Raw genomic sequence first — 15,569 nt, forward strand, 5'->3', positions numbered from 1 at the left:
GTGTAATACGTTTGGGAGTTTGCACAGGGGGTTTATTTTGAATTTGACAATGTTTATTTTACTTTTATTTTGTATTTCCAGTGCGACTTGGACGCGCGTCCGTCAAAAATAGACTAGGCGCCTATATTTAGCGAAGCGGCGCGGAGAGCCGCTTCTGGGAAGCTTCTGAAACGCGCCGCGTCGCGGCCGGTGTAAACACAATTGCATTGACTAGAATGGGCGCGATCAGCTCCGGTAGCCGTAACGCCGGTTTCACACCGCAAGCGTCAGCAGCGCGTGAGCAGCGCGTATTTTTTTCGGCGTCCATGTTATTCAATGAGTGCATTCACACCGCACGCAGAAGCGGCGCGGCAGCGCGTAGCAGGAGCAGAGCAGGAACAGCAGTGCCGCGATAGTTTCGGCGCCCAGTCTATTTTTAACGCGCCGCTTACGCTGAATTAAAGTGACCATGTATTTTTCATGGCCAAAACACACAGCAGTTTCACCCAAAAAGCACATTGATGAGATCTCTTGTGTTTTAAACAATCAAATTAACCTTCATCAATTTAAAATTAAATGTCCAAAACAAAATTGTTGGCCAAACTACAAAAACAAGTTTAATCGATGTATACTGCCAGTTTACAGATTCATTTAATATATTTATGTATATACACATACATACATATATACATACATATATATATATATATAAAAAAATAAAAGTGCCATGGAAAAGGCATGGGAGGAAGTTGCGGTGGCTCTTGGTGCAGATGGTAAGTTTTTTAGTTTTTTTGACAAGTTTAAATGAAAAAATCCTTTCTCCAAGAAACAACAAATTTATTAAATGAAGCATTTATTTACAATTTGCACACAGTAAGCACACATAAGCAAGAGAAGCAGATGTTAATGCAAGTAACTGCAGTTTTCAAGTTGAGCAGTAAGTTAGGCTATTAACTTTTTCAATATCTAGAATTTTTACAGTGATGAATTTTTTGTCTTAAAACCTAGACCATGTTGTCTTGCCAGGACACTCTACCCTCAATTGAGCAGAAAAATGTGCAAAGCTTTTCACGCACATCATAAGCTTCTCTGCATCCCCTATTTCCACCCATGTTTCTAACAGGTGGTAGGACTTCCCCCCTTTCTTCTGCCTCTTCCACCCACCTCTGATTTTCTGATGGGTTTGTCAGGTAGTTGTGAAGGATGCAGGCTGCCGTGACTATAGAGTCTGCATTCTCTGGCTTCACATTAATCCTTGTATGGAGTACCCTCCACCTGGATGACAGAATGCCAAAAGCACATTCCACCACCATCCTTGCCCGTGACAGTCTGTAATTGAACATTTGTCTCCATCGTGGGATTCTGTTCCCTGGAAAAGGTCTCATCAAATATGTTTTTAGTGGGAATGCAGAATCACCCACCATGGTGTAAGGCATTGGGCCCTGTACACCAGATCCTGGTAAAGGGAAGTCTGCAGGGACAGACAAACCTTTGGCCTCAATGGCTCTTCCAAGAGCAGAACTACTAAACACTCCACCATCGCTTGTTCTGCCGAAGTCTCCGACCTGGACAAACGTAAACCTGTAGTCTGCATCTGCTAGTGCTAGAAGAACTATAGAAAAAGTCTTCTTGTAATTAAAAAACAAGCTACCAGAATGTGCAGGTGACACAATTGTAACATGTTTCCCATCAATAGCACCCAGGCAGTTTGGGAAGTTCCATTTTTCCCAAAATGTGGACGCTATGGCTCTCCACATGTCCTCTGTTGGTCTAGGGAACTGTGATGCCATCATCTGCTGCTCAATTGCTTGACAGGTCATGTGGACAGACTCAGCAACAGTGCTTATGCCTAGACGGTACTGGAAGGCCAGGCTGGTGAAGCTCTCTCCAGTTCCCAGAAATCTGTTAAAACCAAACAAATATAACATTGTTTTATTGTTTCTGCATTATTTATATATATATATATATATATATATATATATATATATATATATATATATATATATATATATATATATATATGGCTACATTTACATATGTAATACATATTTTAATGTATTTTACAGTGAGTGAATGCAGGTGAAGATGGAAGTTATTAAGAGATGCTTTTGTCAGAAACAAGAAGCAAAAAAAAGTTGTGCCCAGTGGTTCTGCAGGTAGCACAGTCAGGGAATTCCTGTTGCCACACATGCAGCCTAGAAGGTTAGTATGCCATTGTTGTTGACCTTATGTTTTACCTTGCTATTTAGTGTCTTATTTTCTTTTATAGACAATTAGTACCAAATAGTATTTCACTGAGCATGAGTATATTATGAGAATATTATTAATTGTGTGTAATGTACAACAATACTTGTGTGTTGGGGACATATATTTATATCATATATTAATTAATTTAATTGCAGTTCCAGACACACTTTGCAGAGTGAGCTGGAACCTCTGGACATGACCGTTGCAGAGGAGGAAGTGGAGCCAGAATTTTCACAACTCGCTACACCTTTCAGTCCCCTTCCTGCCATACAGAGGCCTGCAGCACCCTTACTGGCAGACGAAAGATCGGTTACCCCCACACCACTGCCTAGCACCTCCACACCACAAATAACAACTCACAGAGCTGACACCCCTACCCCCACCCTTCAACAATACAGACAGAAGCGGAGAAGAACGGTTTCCCCAAATACAACAGAGCAACAGTTATTGGACATAATAACACAACCCACTACACCTGTACCACCAAATGTCCCCACACAGGAGGATGAAATGTATTATTTTGCCCTCAGTTTAATTCCGAAACTGAATCGGTTGCTTCCCAGAAACCGTTCCAGGGCACAAATACACATAATGACCTACCTGGCTGACCTGGAGTTAGAAGATGAGGTTCAGAGGCAACAAGCGACAGCATCACACACAGTGTTCCCTAGCAGAGGAAGCCAGCACCCACAATCTGGATTTCAGCCTATTCACCCCACACCCACCTACCATGAGGAACAAACCCACCATCACCCCCACCAAGTCACTCCTCCGCCAATGTCCACCATGCATAAACAACATTCCAGCACTTACCATCAACTGTAGTACTACAGTTTAAAAACGTTTTTTTTTTTTTTTTTTTTTTTACTTAATCCAACCATTTGTTGTAAATAGTTTAGCAGTTTCAATTATTATTTTTTGTATTGTTCATGTTGTTAAGCATGTAGCCTATGTTCATAATAATTTTATGCATGACTCTGTTGAGATATTGGTTCAATATACTTAATAAACCTTTTTTAGTTGATTTACCCAAGTCAAAGATATTTATTTGAAGCATGAAACTAGTGTAATACATATTTTAACTTAATTGAAGCAAAATACATTTATTCATTAATATTTAAAAATACATACAATGGCCTAATATTTACCTCAGTGTAACTGCAAGTCGCTGCTTGGGTTCAATAGACTGCCTGTAGTTTGTTGTTTGCCTTGTTAGTTGGCCTCCAATCAGGGAAAGAATGTGATCCATTTGCTCTGCATTCATCCTGAAGTAGTTTAGGTGGCGGTCACGGTCAAGGCGGAGTTCAGCGACAAGATGGTAATATGCACCATATTCTCTCCTTCGTCGGTTCATGGAGTGAACCCAAAGTCTGCGCCTTTTCCGTAGTCTTCTTAATAGCAAATACAGCGCAATGGCCTTCCTTCTATCAACAACTCGCACTACACGGTAAACAAAGTCAACAAAAACAAAGATGAACCAAAAGTTACGCTATAATATATTAATTAATAAAATAAGCTTCTTGACAAGTCTTTTCTCTTAAAAATATTTGAAAACGAAATAAAGCAATGCCAACTTACCCATTATAGAGTAGGTTACTCTGTCTGTAGCTACACACGCCGCGGTTCAGTTTCGCGTGTCAAACGCTGCCAGTGTGGAAGCAAAACGCGCGTGTCCTGCTTCCGCTCACTGTACGCACTGCTCATGCGCTGCTGACGCTCTTCTAGCGCATGCAGTGTGAAACCGGCGTAATGCTCCGCAGATGTGTGCAGTGTAAATGAGGGGTAAGAGTTAGGAGTGCAGTTCCTAAAAGCACATTACTGGCTTTGCAAACACTGTGGCACTTTTATTTTTTATTTGTTTACATGCCTGCCACCCAGCTAACAATTTTACGTTCTGGGAACGTTAGTTTTTGGTTCCCAGAACGTTCCCGGAATGTTCCCAAGAACGTTCCCTATTGGTTAGCCAGGAAAGTTTTCTTTACGTTAATAGAACGTTCCCTATAGGTTAGGGGAACGTTCCCGGAACGTTGCCGAAAGGTTCTCGGAACGTTCCCGGAAGGTTCTCCTAACGTCTACACATCCTGATATGCCTGTACACAAATTATAGGTCTACAAACAACATATTCTACATTGTTTATTGTTCAAACACTTAAGAATCCTATGAATATATTATTACAATAAATTGAATTTACAGAAACTATCATTAATAAGTAAATCAATCAGTTTGTATTAAATAAATAAGCACACAATCCATGTTTTTGTTGATTCATTGTTTAATTATCAACCTAAAACAAGTCATCAAAAACAGCGTTAGCAAAATGTATTCAGGAACAGTAATTTACATTTAATATTTCAAACATGAACATATTTCAATAAATAAAACTGCACAAACATTTTAATTAAAACTATCTTTTTGCAAACTGTAGCCTATAACTTAAAACAAAATTGAAAAAGTCTTCATTTATATACAATATACATGAATGTGCCAATCTTCACTCCGCTCAAAACATTTAAACTCCCAAAACCATCTGCAAATTTAACAAGAAAATAAAAAGACAACGCGTTACATGTACACACAATCCCATGCCAAAATTCAAGCCCTGTAATGGCATTAATATTCATCCGGAGCAAATGAAAAGAGTGAGGTGGGATTGTGTGTCACAAGCTGTAGGAGATATGAGAGCACGAGCGCTGCTGGTATCGTGTATTTATTCAGATATTTCAGCATCAATGTGTATAGAAAAATTTATATATTTGAAAACACTACATTGCATTTATTTATATTGCACTATTTATTATTTCAGACTACAAATCAAAAAAGGAATGTTTTATATAGGGGTAAGGATACCCATTAAGCCTATGTACCCTTTAAGCCCACTTTCGACTCTGAAGTCAAATAAAAAACAGAGAAAATAATATTCAAGTCTAGTGAACTCTGACCTGCGAATTCGCTCTACATATAACGTATAAGTCTCACCTCCAATGAAGAATTTGAAAACCTGACCTGCGAATTCGCTCTACATATAACGTATAAGTCTCACCTCCAATGAAGAATTTGAAAACCTGACCTGCGAATTCGCTCTACATATAACGTATAAGTCTCACCTCCAATAAAGAATTTGAAAACCTGTAACTGCTGTGTTGTTTATGAGAGAGAAAGAGAAAAAAAGTTTGAAACTACTATCAATTTTTTTATCTCTGTGACTTTACACCTACAAATTCCACTGTCACAGATGCTCAGTTTTGCTATAATGATGCCCTCACAGAACATGGTAATAATCAGCCATCCATGCAAAAGCAAAGGTCGGTGTAGTTTACAGGAACATCTGTCCAGGCCAACATCTGATGCCTTGATGCCTTCCGCTGGGATCCCAGAAAACCTGAAAAAAAAAAAAAAAATATTACAGTTCAAAATCTATCATACATACATCTCATCTGGTATCACAAATTATCATTCCAAGTTCACTTTAAGATATGCTCAATATTAGTGCTGCACGATATTGAAAAATTTAGAGTTTATTTAGAGATATCAGCCGTATGGTTTAGTGCATGCGCGGCTCCAGGTTTGTATCTGGTAAATTACCCCACTAATAATGCCCAGAATGGCACCAAACTTCTACAGTAGTACAAATAGGTTCTGTACTCATTAAACGAGGCATTGGAAAGTTTGTAAGTACATCAGGAGATTATTTAAATAACACTTGCCTGACGGCGAATGCTACTGCTGACGCGAATGTTGATGTCACTTTATGAGTACAGAACCTATTTGTACTTCTGTACTACTCATTTTTCCCGGCAAAGAGCAGATCGGCACACAACAAAAACTGCTGTTCGGATGTTCCCTTTTCTGATATTTTAGCATTTGTGACATTTTAATTAAAACAGAAATAAGAATTTTAGTGTAATAAGCGAAAATTAACAGTAAACCTATTGGGGGGATTTTGTAGAGGAGTGAACCTGCATAGAAAATTACAATAGATAACAAGCATAGATAAATACAATAGAAGAAAAATACAGTTGAAATAAGCAGTGCATTATGTTTTTCAGTTAAATCTGAAAACATCAGGTACAGAAATTGAATTATCAAAATGTAAAATAAGTCTTCACTGTAAAAATAAAATAACTATAAATTAATTAAATGTATCTTTGCTAAAGCTACAAGTCATTTTCTCTTTTGATGTTTGATCACCATTGGCGACACAAACAGCTGCGGGTACGTTAGGCTGCTGTCCCTTTAAGACGAATGCGCAGACCTAATATAAATGACACGCACCTGTTTTCTTTCTGTTTAAAACACACAAGACTGTTTACGAGGAAACTCACCAAGATGGGCATTTTGACTTCATTTTGCGTGCACGTGTCCATTTAAGCTCAAAAGAAAGGGAAAGAGAACTGAATTCGGCTAAACTCACCTTCTTCATCTACTGACTGTGGATGGCATCAAGGTCTTGTCCTGAAGAATCACAGGGCCAAACAAAGGGATTATATCTGGTAACAAGAGCAAAGCCATAACTTTAAGAACTCTAATGATATATTTACCCCCTGATATTGCATTGGGGATATCAATTCAAATATTTTTAAAGGCTAAGAGTATGAGCCACAGCTGCCCAAGATATCTGTGAAAAATAACTGACTAAAGTTGTCGACCCCCTGAACCACATTCAGCATTTAAAAGTACAAAGAATTTCAGTATTGATCAATAAAAAAAAAAAACATACAAATACATAAATACCTTTGAGTCGGACAGTATGGTGTCAGTCTCATTGGCCAACATAATTCAAAACAGACCTAAAGAAATAAAATAAAATATACTAATGATCAGGATATCATGTTATCATAATAGTTAAATGAATTATTATTATAACTATGACCATTATAATATTGTATTAGTCGCCTATTATTTAGCTGATTATTTAGCCTACAGGTTTCTCAAGGACAATCTCACTGAAAAACCCTGGGGTTAATGATTTTAAAATGTGAGACTTATTTCAAAAGCATAAATCTTACAGACCCCAAACCTTTGAACAGTAGTGCACTGTATGTTTGAGGTGGTTTTGCTTACTAGTCATATGGTTCATAGCCGTGGAGATTTTCTTGGACAGGGGGTGCAGCAGGCCATCACAGCATGGTGATCTAAGAACATAACAAGCTATTTGTCACAGAGTCAACAATATTACATGGGATTGGTTTAATAAAAGGAACCAAGCTAGAACAGAGGTGAAATGCAGAAAAGATAAATATATAAAAATCTTAAGATAATATATTGTGAAATAAATGCATATGGAATTATTATCATGATTAAACAATAACTCACCCCTTGTTGTAGAGGATTTTTTTTCACTCTCGCTATTCTGAAATCACATTTTAGCAATATTGGTAAGTGACGTCACTGATTAAGTTAACAATACAGTGCATTCTTTTAGGTGACGGTCCGTGGAAAAACTCAAAGCTGGGTGGCGCAAGATGGCGACCTAAACAGTTGTGTTGGTTCGAGCTCTGAGGCGTTTTGAGGAGTTGCATTTTCTGGCCGAATCTGTTCACTTTAATTACAAGACATGGCGTGATAATAATTTTTTAAGGTAGAATGCTTTAAATCTACTTAATAGAAATCTCATTAGACTGTCACGCAAGCCTACTCTGCAAGTCCACGTGTGGATGTTCCAAAATGCCAAAGAACAAGGACAGAAAGTTACTCTCTTCGCTTTTCGAAGCATCATCTGGAGCTGATTCATCCCCAAATACTCCAACAGGTAGTCCTCTTTCAAAAAAAGTTTGTCAGGAAGAAGACCTCAAAGTATCTAATGCCGATATACTTCGTGCTGTAAACGCTCTTAATGATCGCTTTTCATCGGTGGAACAACAAATTGCCCAGAACTCGGTCGCTATAGTTAATCTGACTTTGTGGCCGAGGAGATGAAATCTCTTTCTGCAAGGGTCAAGTCTAATGAGAACAAGGTATCGCAGATTGAGCAGGTGGTCCGGTTGGTTCAAGGCAAGTGCGATCAAGCCGAGATCTACAGTAGGAGATGGAATTTGAGGTTAAATAATCTGAGAAAAACGGATGGAGAAAATTTAAGAATCAAAGTGCTCGAAATCCTGAAAATGTTGACTCCGGACGAGGTAGATGACATCCGATTTTTTGTCGACACAATCCATAGGATTGGACGTCCTGGTTCTGGAAGTAACCGTCCTAGGCCGGTCATCATCCAGTTCGCGCTCAGAACCTACAGAGAGAAAGTCTGGAAAGCTGCTCGGGATCATCCTGCACTTAAGGAAAGAGGGGTTCGCCTGGCTGAGGACCTGACATTTGCAGAAAGACAACAGAGGAAGCTGCTATGGCCAAAGGTAAAGGCGGCGAGAGAAGAGGGGAAGAGAGCTTACTTTCGTGGAGCAGATGCTTTTATTGATGGAGAAAAATTGTCTGTGAATGACTTTCAAGATGAATATTAACTGAGAAAGGACTATGCTGGGTAGACATTCGAACTGAAATCTTGCGCGGTCTTCAGGCCATTTGCGTTCGTCCAGGTGATGTGACTCCTCGTAATTTGGAGTGGATCAATACCGACTGGTTTGTGAATTTTTTTGTTTCAGGGTTCTTTATATAACACTGTTCTGACATCCAAATAAGATTTTCTATTTTTTTTTTTTTTTATGTCTGATTTTGTTTTTAGTTGCTTAAAGGTTGTTTCTCTTAATGTTAGGGGTTTACGAGACAGCACTAAGAGGAAGTCCATGTTTATTTTTGTTAGGCGTGCAAATGCAAATATAATTTTTTTACAAGAGACTCATTCGTGTGAATCTGATATTAAATGGTGGCGTTCTCAGTGGGGCGATCAAATCTTCTTTTCTCATGGTTCTCATCATTCGGCAGGTGTCGCTACTCTGTTAAATAAATTTAAAGGTGACATATTAGAATTGGTTAGCTCTAAAGAAGGTAGATGGTTACTTATGGTTGTTAAATTGGATAATTCTGTTTTTGTTTTAGGGAATTTTTATGGTCATAATTCTTCAGTTCAAGCCAAAAATATGTCTACGGAGGTTATTCATTCTATTTCAGCACTGTTGGGGAAATATCAAGGTGCCTTTTTGATAATGGGTGGTGATTTTAATGACGCCCCAGATGATTCTTTAGATCGTTTCCCACCTCATATGTTTTCTACTTCAAAATTTAAGTTTACTACTGCATTATGTACCAATCTTTCTTTAGTGGATGTTTGGAGATTCTTGAATTTTAATGAAAAATGTTATTCTTGGAGTAATTCATCAAAGTCTTTATAATCAAGGATTGATCTATGGTTAATTAACCCAGAATCTATCCAATACGTTATTGATGTAACATACTGTCATGCACCTCTTTCGGATCATAAGATGATTGTTTTGACTCTATCTGGAACTGATCGTAAAAATAATAGTATACGAGGCTATTGGAAATTAAATAACAACTTGCTAAGCAATGAAGGGTTTGTTACCCAGGTTCGAGAAGTAGCTCAACTCATTTTTGGAAATAAGAAAATGTCTCACGTTAAAAAATGGGAATTATTTAAGTTTAAAGTTAGACAGTCAGCTGTTTATTTTAGTAAGAAAGTTAAAAATAAAAATTTGAATAAGGAAAAGGCTCTTATGACAGAATTAGACTTTCTTTTGAAAAAAGTTAATCTTACAGAAGTAGAAAAAGTCAGATTGGAGACAATACAAACTGAAATTGATCTTATATATATTAATATAGCAAAAGGGGCATTCATTCGTTCAAGAGCCAAGTGGTTAGAAAAGGGGGAAAAGAATACTAGTTATTTTTTTTCTCTAGAAAAACGAAATTATAAAAGACAAATGATCTCCTCTCTTAAAATTAATGATGTACTAACTTCAAATCCAAAATTGATTACAAATTATGTGGAATCATTCTACACTAAGTTATATGAATCAGTTTTTGAAACTGATAAGTGTTCCGACTTTTTTGTGTCAGTTAAGCAATCTGTCTCATCTATTTCTATTCAATTTCGAGACCTTTGTGATGAAGAACTAAGGAAACAAGAGTTGTTTACAGCTATTCATTCAATGAAGAAGAAAAAATCGCCAGGCACAGATGGTCTCTCAGTTGAATTTTATCTCTGCTTCTGGGATATTATTGAAAACCCCTTACTCGAAATGTATAAGGAATGTATTGATTCGAATGAGTTATCGACTTCGATGAAACAGGGATTAATAACCCTCCTTCCGAAACCCGATAAAGATCCATTGATCCTGGATAATTGGCGCCCTATAACATTATTAAATGTAGATTATAAATTGTTATCTCTTGTTTATGCAGTTCGTTTGAAAAAAGGTCTAGACGAAATAATTAATGAGTGTCAAACTGGATTTATGGCTGGACGGCACATAAGTTGGAACATTAGACTAATTTTGGACTTATTAGACTACTCAAATTTAGTAGATTCAGAGGCTTTAATTGTTTTCTTAGACTTCCACAAAGCGTTTGATACGATTGAGCATCAGTTTATGTATAGGGCTTTTGAATCCTTTGGTTTTGGGGAAAGATTTATTTCTATAATTAAAATGTTCCATAAAGGTATTAATAGCTCGATTAATTTATATCCTAACACCTCTAAACGATTCCCCATCTGTAGAGGAGTGCGCCAAGGTTGTCCTATAGCCCCTTTCTTGTTCCTCATTGTAGTTGAGTTTCTTTCTATAAAAGTCTTAAATTCTCCAAATATTCAAGGACTTACCATCTTCAATAAACAGCTTAGACTAACTCAGCTTGCGGATGATACTGTTCTTTTTTTTTGAAAGATAAAGAACAGTTGCCCGCAGTATTGCAGCTAGTAGGTGCATTTTCTGATGCCTCAGGATTAAAGCTAAATGTAAATAAATGTGAAATAATGTGTCTCTATGACTCAAAAGAAAAAAATATATGTAATATCCCAGTAAAAAACAAGGTTAAGTATTTAGGAATAAATGTAACAAAAGATATAGCGGAAAGACAAGAATAAAATTTTTCCCCCAAACTTAAAAAAACTCAAAACATCTTTAATAATTGGCTTCAAAGAGACTTGACTATCATAGGCAGAGTCCTATTAACCAAAGCAGAAGGGGTATCTAGATTTGTTTATCCAGCTTTATCTCTTGCTTTTCAAGATTCGATTTGTAAAAAAATCAATGAGTTAATTACAAAATTTGTTTGGAAGAATAAACATCATCATTTAAGAAAGGAGGTTCTTCATGGTCCAAGAAATGAAGGTGGTTTTGAGCTTTTGGATTTTTTCGATTTAAATTATACTTTCAAAGTAAAATGGCTCAGAAACTGTCTTCTTAAATCAGACTCAATATGGTTTTTTATTCCATATAATATTTTTAAAAAGATTGGAGGTCTAAATTTTTTGTTAGTATGTGATTACTCTATTAGCAAACTGCCTGTGACATTATCCAACTTTTACCAACAAGCTCTTAAGGCCTGGAAGTTATGTTATGTACATAACTTTTCCCCACATAAAGCAATCTTGTGGAATAATGCGTATATTACAGTAAACCGGAAATCTCTTTATTTACAGAGTTGGAAAGATAAAGGAATTTACTTCTTATCTGACCTTTTAGATCAGTCAGCTCAGTTTCTTTCTTATGAAAATTCCATGAATAAGTGGGCATTTCCTATTAAATATAAAGAGTATTTTTCTGTAATAAAAGCCATTCCTACTGGTTTAATGATGTTAATGAGAAGTCATATGATGTCCCTTAACATTTGTAGAATTGATCCCATTCTTTATTTAAATGGTGTAGACATTACCAGTAAAAAGTGCTCAAATAAATTCATTAGAAATATATTTTATAAAAATAAATTTGTTCAGCCTAGAGGGAAAATTTTCTGGAATATTTGCTTCTCAGAGATTATCTGGAAAAAAGCTTGGTTGCTTCCCTTTCGGTTTTGTATATTTAACAAACTTAGAGAAGTACATTTGAAAATTCTCCATAATATTTATGTTAGTAATTATACTTTATCAAAATTTATGGATATTGATGAAAATTGTACTTTTTGTTTGGATCAGCCAGAAAAAATTCTACATCTTTTCTTTGAATGTCATCACTCTAAAAAAATTTGGGATGATCTTTCTAGGCACTTTCAACAGAAGTCTGGTCATAATTGTGAACTTGCATCCAAAGATGTTATCATTTATTTTGAGTCGAAAATTGCTTCTGTTAATTTTATGATGAATCTTATGATGTTGTTAGGTAAATTTCATATTCATAAGAGTAAATGGAGTAATTCTAAACCATGTTTGAAGGTTTTTTTGAGTGAATTTGAATTGTATATTGAGTCTCTCAAATCTCTCAAAAAAAATAAAAATAAAATAAAAAAAAGCATTCTTTTAGGTTAAATAAATTAGCTTACTTAATAATAATAATAATAATAATTCATTACATTTATATAGCGCTTTTCTCAGCACTCAAAGCGCTTTACATAGAAGGGGGAATCTCCTCAACCACCACCAATGTGCAGCATCCACTTGGATGATGCGACGGCAGCCATATTGCACCAGAACGCCCACCACACACCAGCTTACTGGTGGAGAGGAGACAGTGATGAAGCCAATCAGTATATGAGGATGATTAGGAGGCCATGATGGACAGAGGCCAAGGGGCAAATTTGGCCAGGATGCCGGGGTTACACCCCTACTCTTTCGAAAGACATCCTGGGATTTTTAATGACCACAGAGAGTCAGGACCTCGGTTTTACGTCTCATCCGAAGGACGGTGCTCTTTGACAGTATAGTGTCCCCATCACTATACTGGGGCATTAGGACCCACACAGACCACAGGGTGAGCGCCCCCTGCTGGCCTCACTAACACCTCTTCCAGCAGCAACCTGGTTTTCTCAGGAGGTCTCCCATCCAGGTACTAGCCAGGCTCAGCCCTGCTTAGCTTCAGTGGGCAACCGGTCTTGGGCTACAGGGTGACATGGCTGCTGAATCCTGGATGCTGCTACTTCCAATCACCCATTGACAAATTACCAGCAAAACTATAAAAAAACTGTTATCTACACTAAATATGTGTTTAAAAACCCAAACTTTCATAAATAAGACCTTAACTTAACGTAACTTAGGCCTAACGTTCTCTTCTGAAACCGGTTAGCTTAGATGCTAACGGACTATTTCAAAGACACAAAACCATTTCTTTAAAGTAAATATTCAACAGAAGCGTGTCAATTACACGTAAGAAATGTGTCAGGGACGTTTGTGTGTATTATTTGTGAGATTTTGTTGACTAAACTTACCTGAAAGCAGTGAAACCAACAGCGACAGACGGGAGTTTTGTTGTTTGTCAGTTGTTGACAGGGTTGCCAGGTGCCAGCGAGGTTTTCCAGCCCAAAACCTCGTCAAAAACCGCGAGAATGCACAAAAAACCGCCCAATTTTTTTTTGTGGCTTGTTTCTCGTTTAAACATGGTTTAAACACATTGAAATCATTAACAAGCTTTAAAATGACCCATTTTTCGACTTAGCCTATCCGATTTTAGAAACAATATTCAATTAAATGAACGCAAAAGTAGGCTACACTGACTTCAGTCAGACTATTCTAGGCCTACAATTAAACTATAAGCTTATGTTACGGAAAATAATGCGATCAACTTAGGCTATCAATGAGTCTGTTTATTGTCACTATAAGTCGCTTGGAACAAAAGCATTCAGTAACATAAAAACATCGAGTAGATATGGACATACAAAATAACCCACTTTAACATTTCAGTTATTTCAAATGGCAACATGAAACATGCATATTAGGGCTGGGAGAAAAAATCGATTCACCTAGATATCGCGTTTTTTATTTTATTTTATTTTTTTATGATTTTAAAATCGATTTATTTTTTATTACAGAATATTACAGATATTAATTCAAATTAAATTGCTTTATTTTTGTCCTTGCTTATAGATGAGGTTGACAGAAGTTAGCCACTTTCGATTCAATAGAGGATGAAATGTGTCATTAGCTGCAAGATTCATCTTTAAAAGTCTGTGATCTCGATTCAAACACCCACGCGATCTTATTCCATTTCGTTTGTCTATTAAACCTTTGACAAAATCATATTAAAATCTGTGTTAGCGCTGCCGCTGACCAAGAAAGAGTGTCAGGAACAGGTCATGAACCGCATTGACAGCTACCTAAGTTTGAAAACCCCGCAATCTACTATGTTGTTTGAGGGGCGGGCGGTGCCGGCGTGCGTCACTTTAAGGTAGTGGGAGGGAGTGTCTGTGTGAGGTTAGGGGGCACGTCAGCCAGAATTGTAGCGTGTGTGTGTGTGTGTGTGTGTGTGTGTGTGTGTGCGCGCACGCGCGCGTGTTTGTGTGTGAGTGAGTGAGACTGCCTGCTGAACATTGGGTCGCAGGAATAAGGATCTGAAGTGCCGGTGTTTCGGCAACAAAAACCCGCCGAACTGATCCGAAACCAGCCCAATTTTTATCCACCCGCCCAAACCCACGGTAAACCGCCCAATCTGGCAACCCTGGTTGTTGATGATGTCTCCGGTTTCCATGTACTCTCGCGCAGCTCACGTGCGCGCTGCAGTGTTTGATTACGCGCATGCGCATTAAAACACTTCAAAGTCACGCAGCATTTAAATAAACATATAGAATTAAAATGTATAACATAATTTAAAATATCATTAATAAAAAGTTATTGCGAATAGATCTGAACGTTGTTGGTTATCTTATAACCTTAGGGGACCGTACTGACGACGTTGTCAGTTGGTAATCTGCCTGTTAAGTGATAATAAAATAATAACCTGCAGAGAACGTTCCCAGAACGTTCTCTTTAGGTTATAAAAATAAAACCTAAAAATAACCTGCAAGGAAACGTTCTGTGAAGGTTCTCTTTAGGTTATAAAAATAAAACCTAAAAATAACCTGCAAGGAAACGTTCTGTGAAGGTTCTCTTTAGGTTATAAAAATAAAACCTAAAAATAACCTGCAAGGAAACGTTCTGTGAAGGTTCTCTTTAGGTTATAAAAATTAAACCTAAAAATAACCTGCAGGAAACGTTCTGGGAAAGTTCTCTTTAGGTTATTAAATAACAACCTGCAGGGAACCTTCCCAGAACGTTCTCTTTAGGTTATAAAATTAAACCTAAAAATAACCTGCAGGGAACGTTCTGGGAAGGTTCTCTTTAGGTTATAAAATTAAACCTAAAAATAACCTGCAGGGAACGTTCTGGGAAGGTTCTCTTTAGGTCATAAAAATAAAACCTAAAAATAACCTGCAGGGAACGTTCTGTGAAGGTTCTCTTTAGGTTATTAAATAACAACCTGCAGGGAACGTTCCCAGAACGTTCTCTTTAGGTTATAAAAATTAAACCTAA

The 15,569-nt window shown here is 37.2% G+C and overlaps 1 protein-coding gene and 2 long non-coding RNA genes across 3 annotated transcripts; all 3 read right to left on the reverse strand.

Annotated features, from left to right (window-relative positions):
* Positions 1 to 714: 714 nt before the first annotated feature.
* LOC309508432 (uncharacterized protein) lies at positions 715 to 3,743 on the reverse strand. The gene is made up of 2 exons (XM_082183069.1): positions 3,375 to 3,743; positions 715 to 1,881 (listed from the first exon to the last, which is right to left on the reverse strand). The coding sequence occupies exons 1-2, from the start codon at positions 3,578 to 3,580 to the stop codon at positions 984 to 986; spliced, it is 1,104 nt and encodes a 367-aa protein (XP_082039195.1). The 5' UTR covers positions 3,581 to 3,743; the 3' UTR covers positions 715 to 983.
* An 885-nt stretch (positions 3,744 to 4,628) lies between these two features.
* Positions 4,629 to 6,701, reverse strand: LOC309508530. Its single transcript, XR_014209507.1, has 3 exons — positions 6,639 to 6,701; positions 5,354 to 5,606; positions 4,629 to 5,225 (listed from the first exon to the last, which is right to left on the reverse strand). It is a non-coding gene; the product is annotated as an uncharacterized lncRNA (long non-coding RNA).
* A 26-nt stretch (positions 6,702 to 6,727) lies between these two features.
* Positions 6,728 to 13,521, reverse strand: LOC309508625. The gene is made up of 3 exons (XR_014209617.1): positions 13,493 to 13,521; positions 7,289 to 7,359; positions 6,728 to 7,014 (listed from the first exon to the last, which is right to left on the reverse strand). It is a non-coding gene; the product is annotated as an uncharacterized lncRNA (long non-coding RNA).
* Between the last annotated feature and the right edge of the window lie 2,048 nt (positions 13,522 to 15,569).

Source organism: Leuciscus leuciscus (genome assembly GCF_965113295.1).
Source record: "Leuciscus leuciscus genome assembly, chromosome: 10".
Taxonomy (NCBI): Eukaryota; Metazoa; Chordata; class Actinopteri; order Cypriniformes; family Leuciscidae; genus Leuciscus; species Leuciscus leuciscus.

Coding starts and splice junctions, on each gene's coding strand:
- LOC309508432 (XM_082183069.1), bottom strand. CDS start 3,580: ATGAACCGACGAAGGAGAGAATATGGTGCATATTACCATCTTGTCGCT. Junction 1,882..3,374: donor CGACTTGCAGTTACACTGAG/GTAAATATTAGG, acceptor TGGTTTTAACAG/ATTTCTGGGAACTGGAGAGA.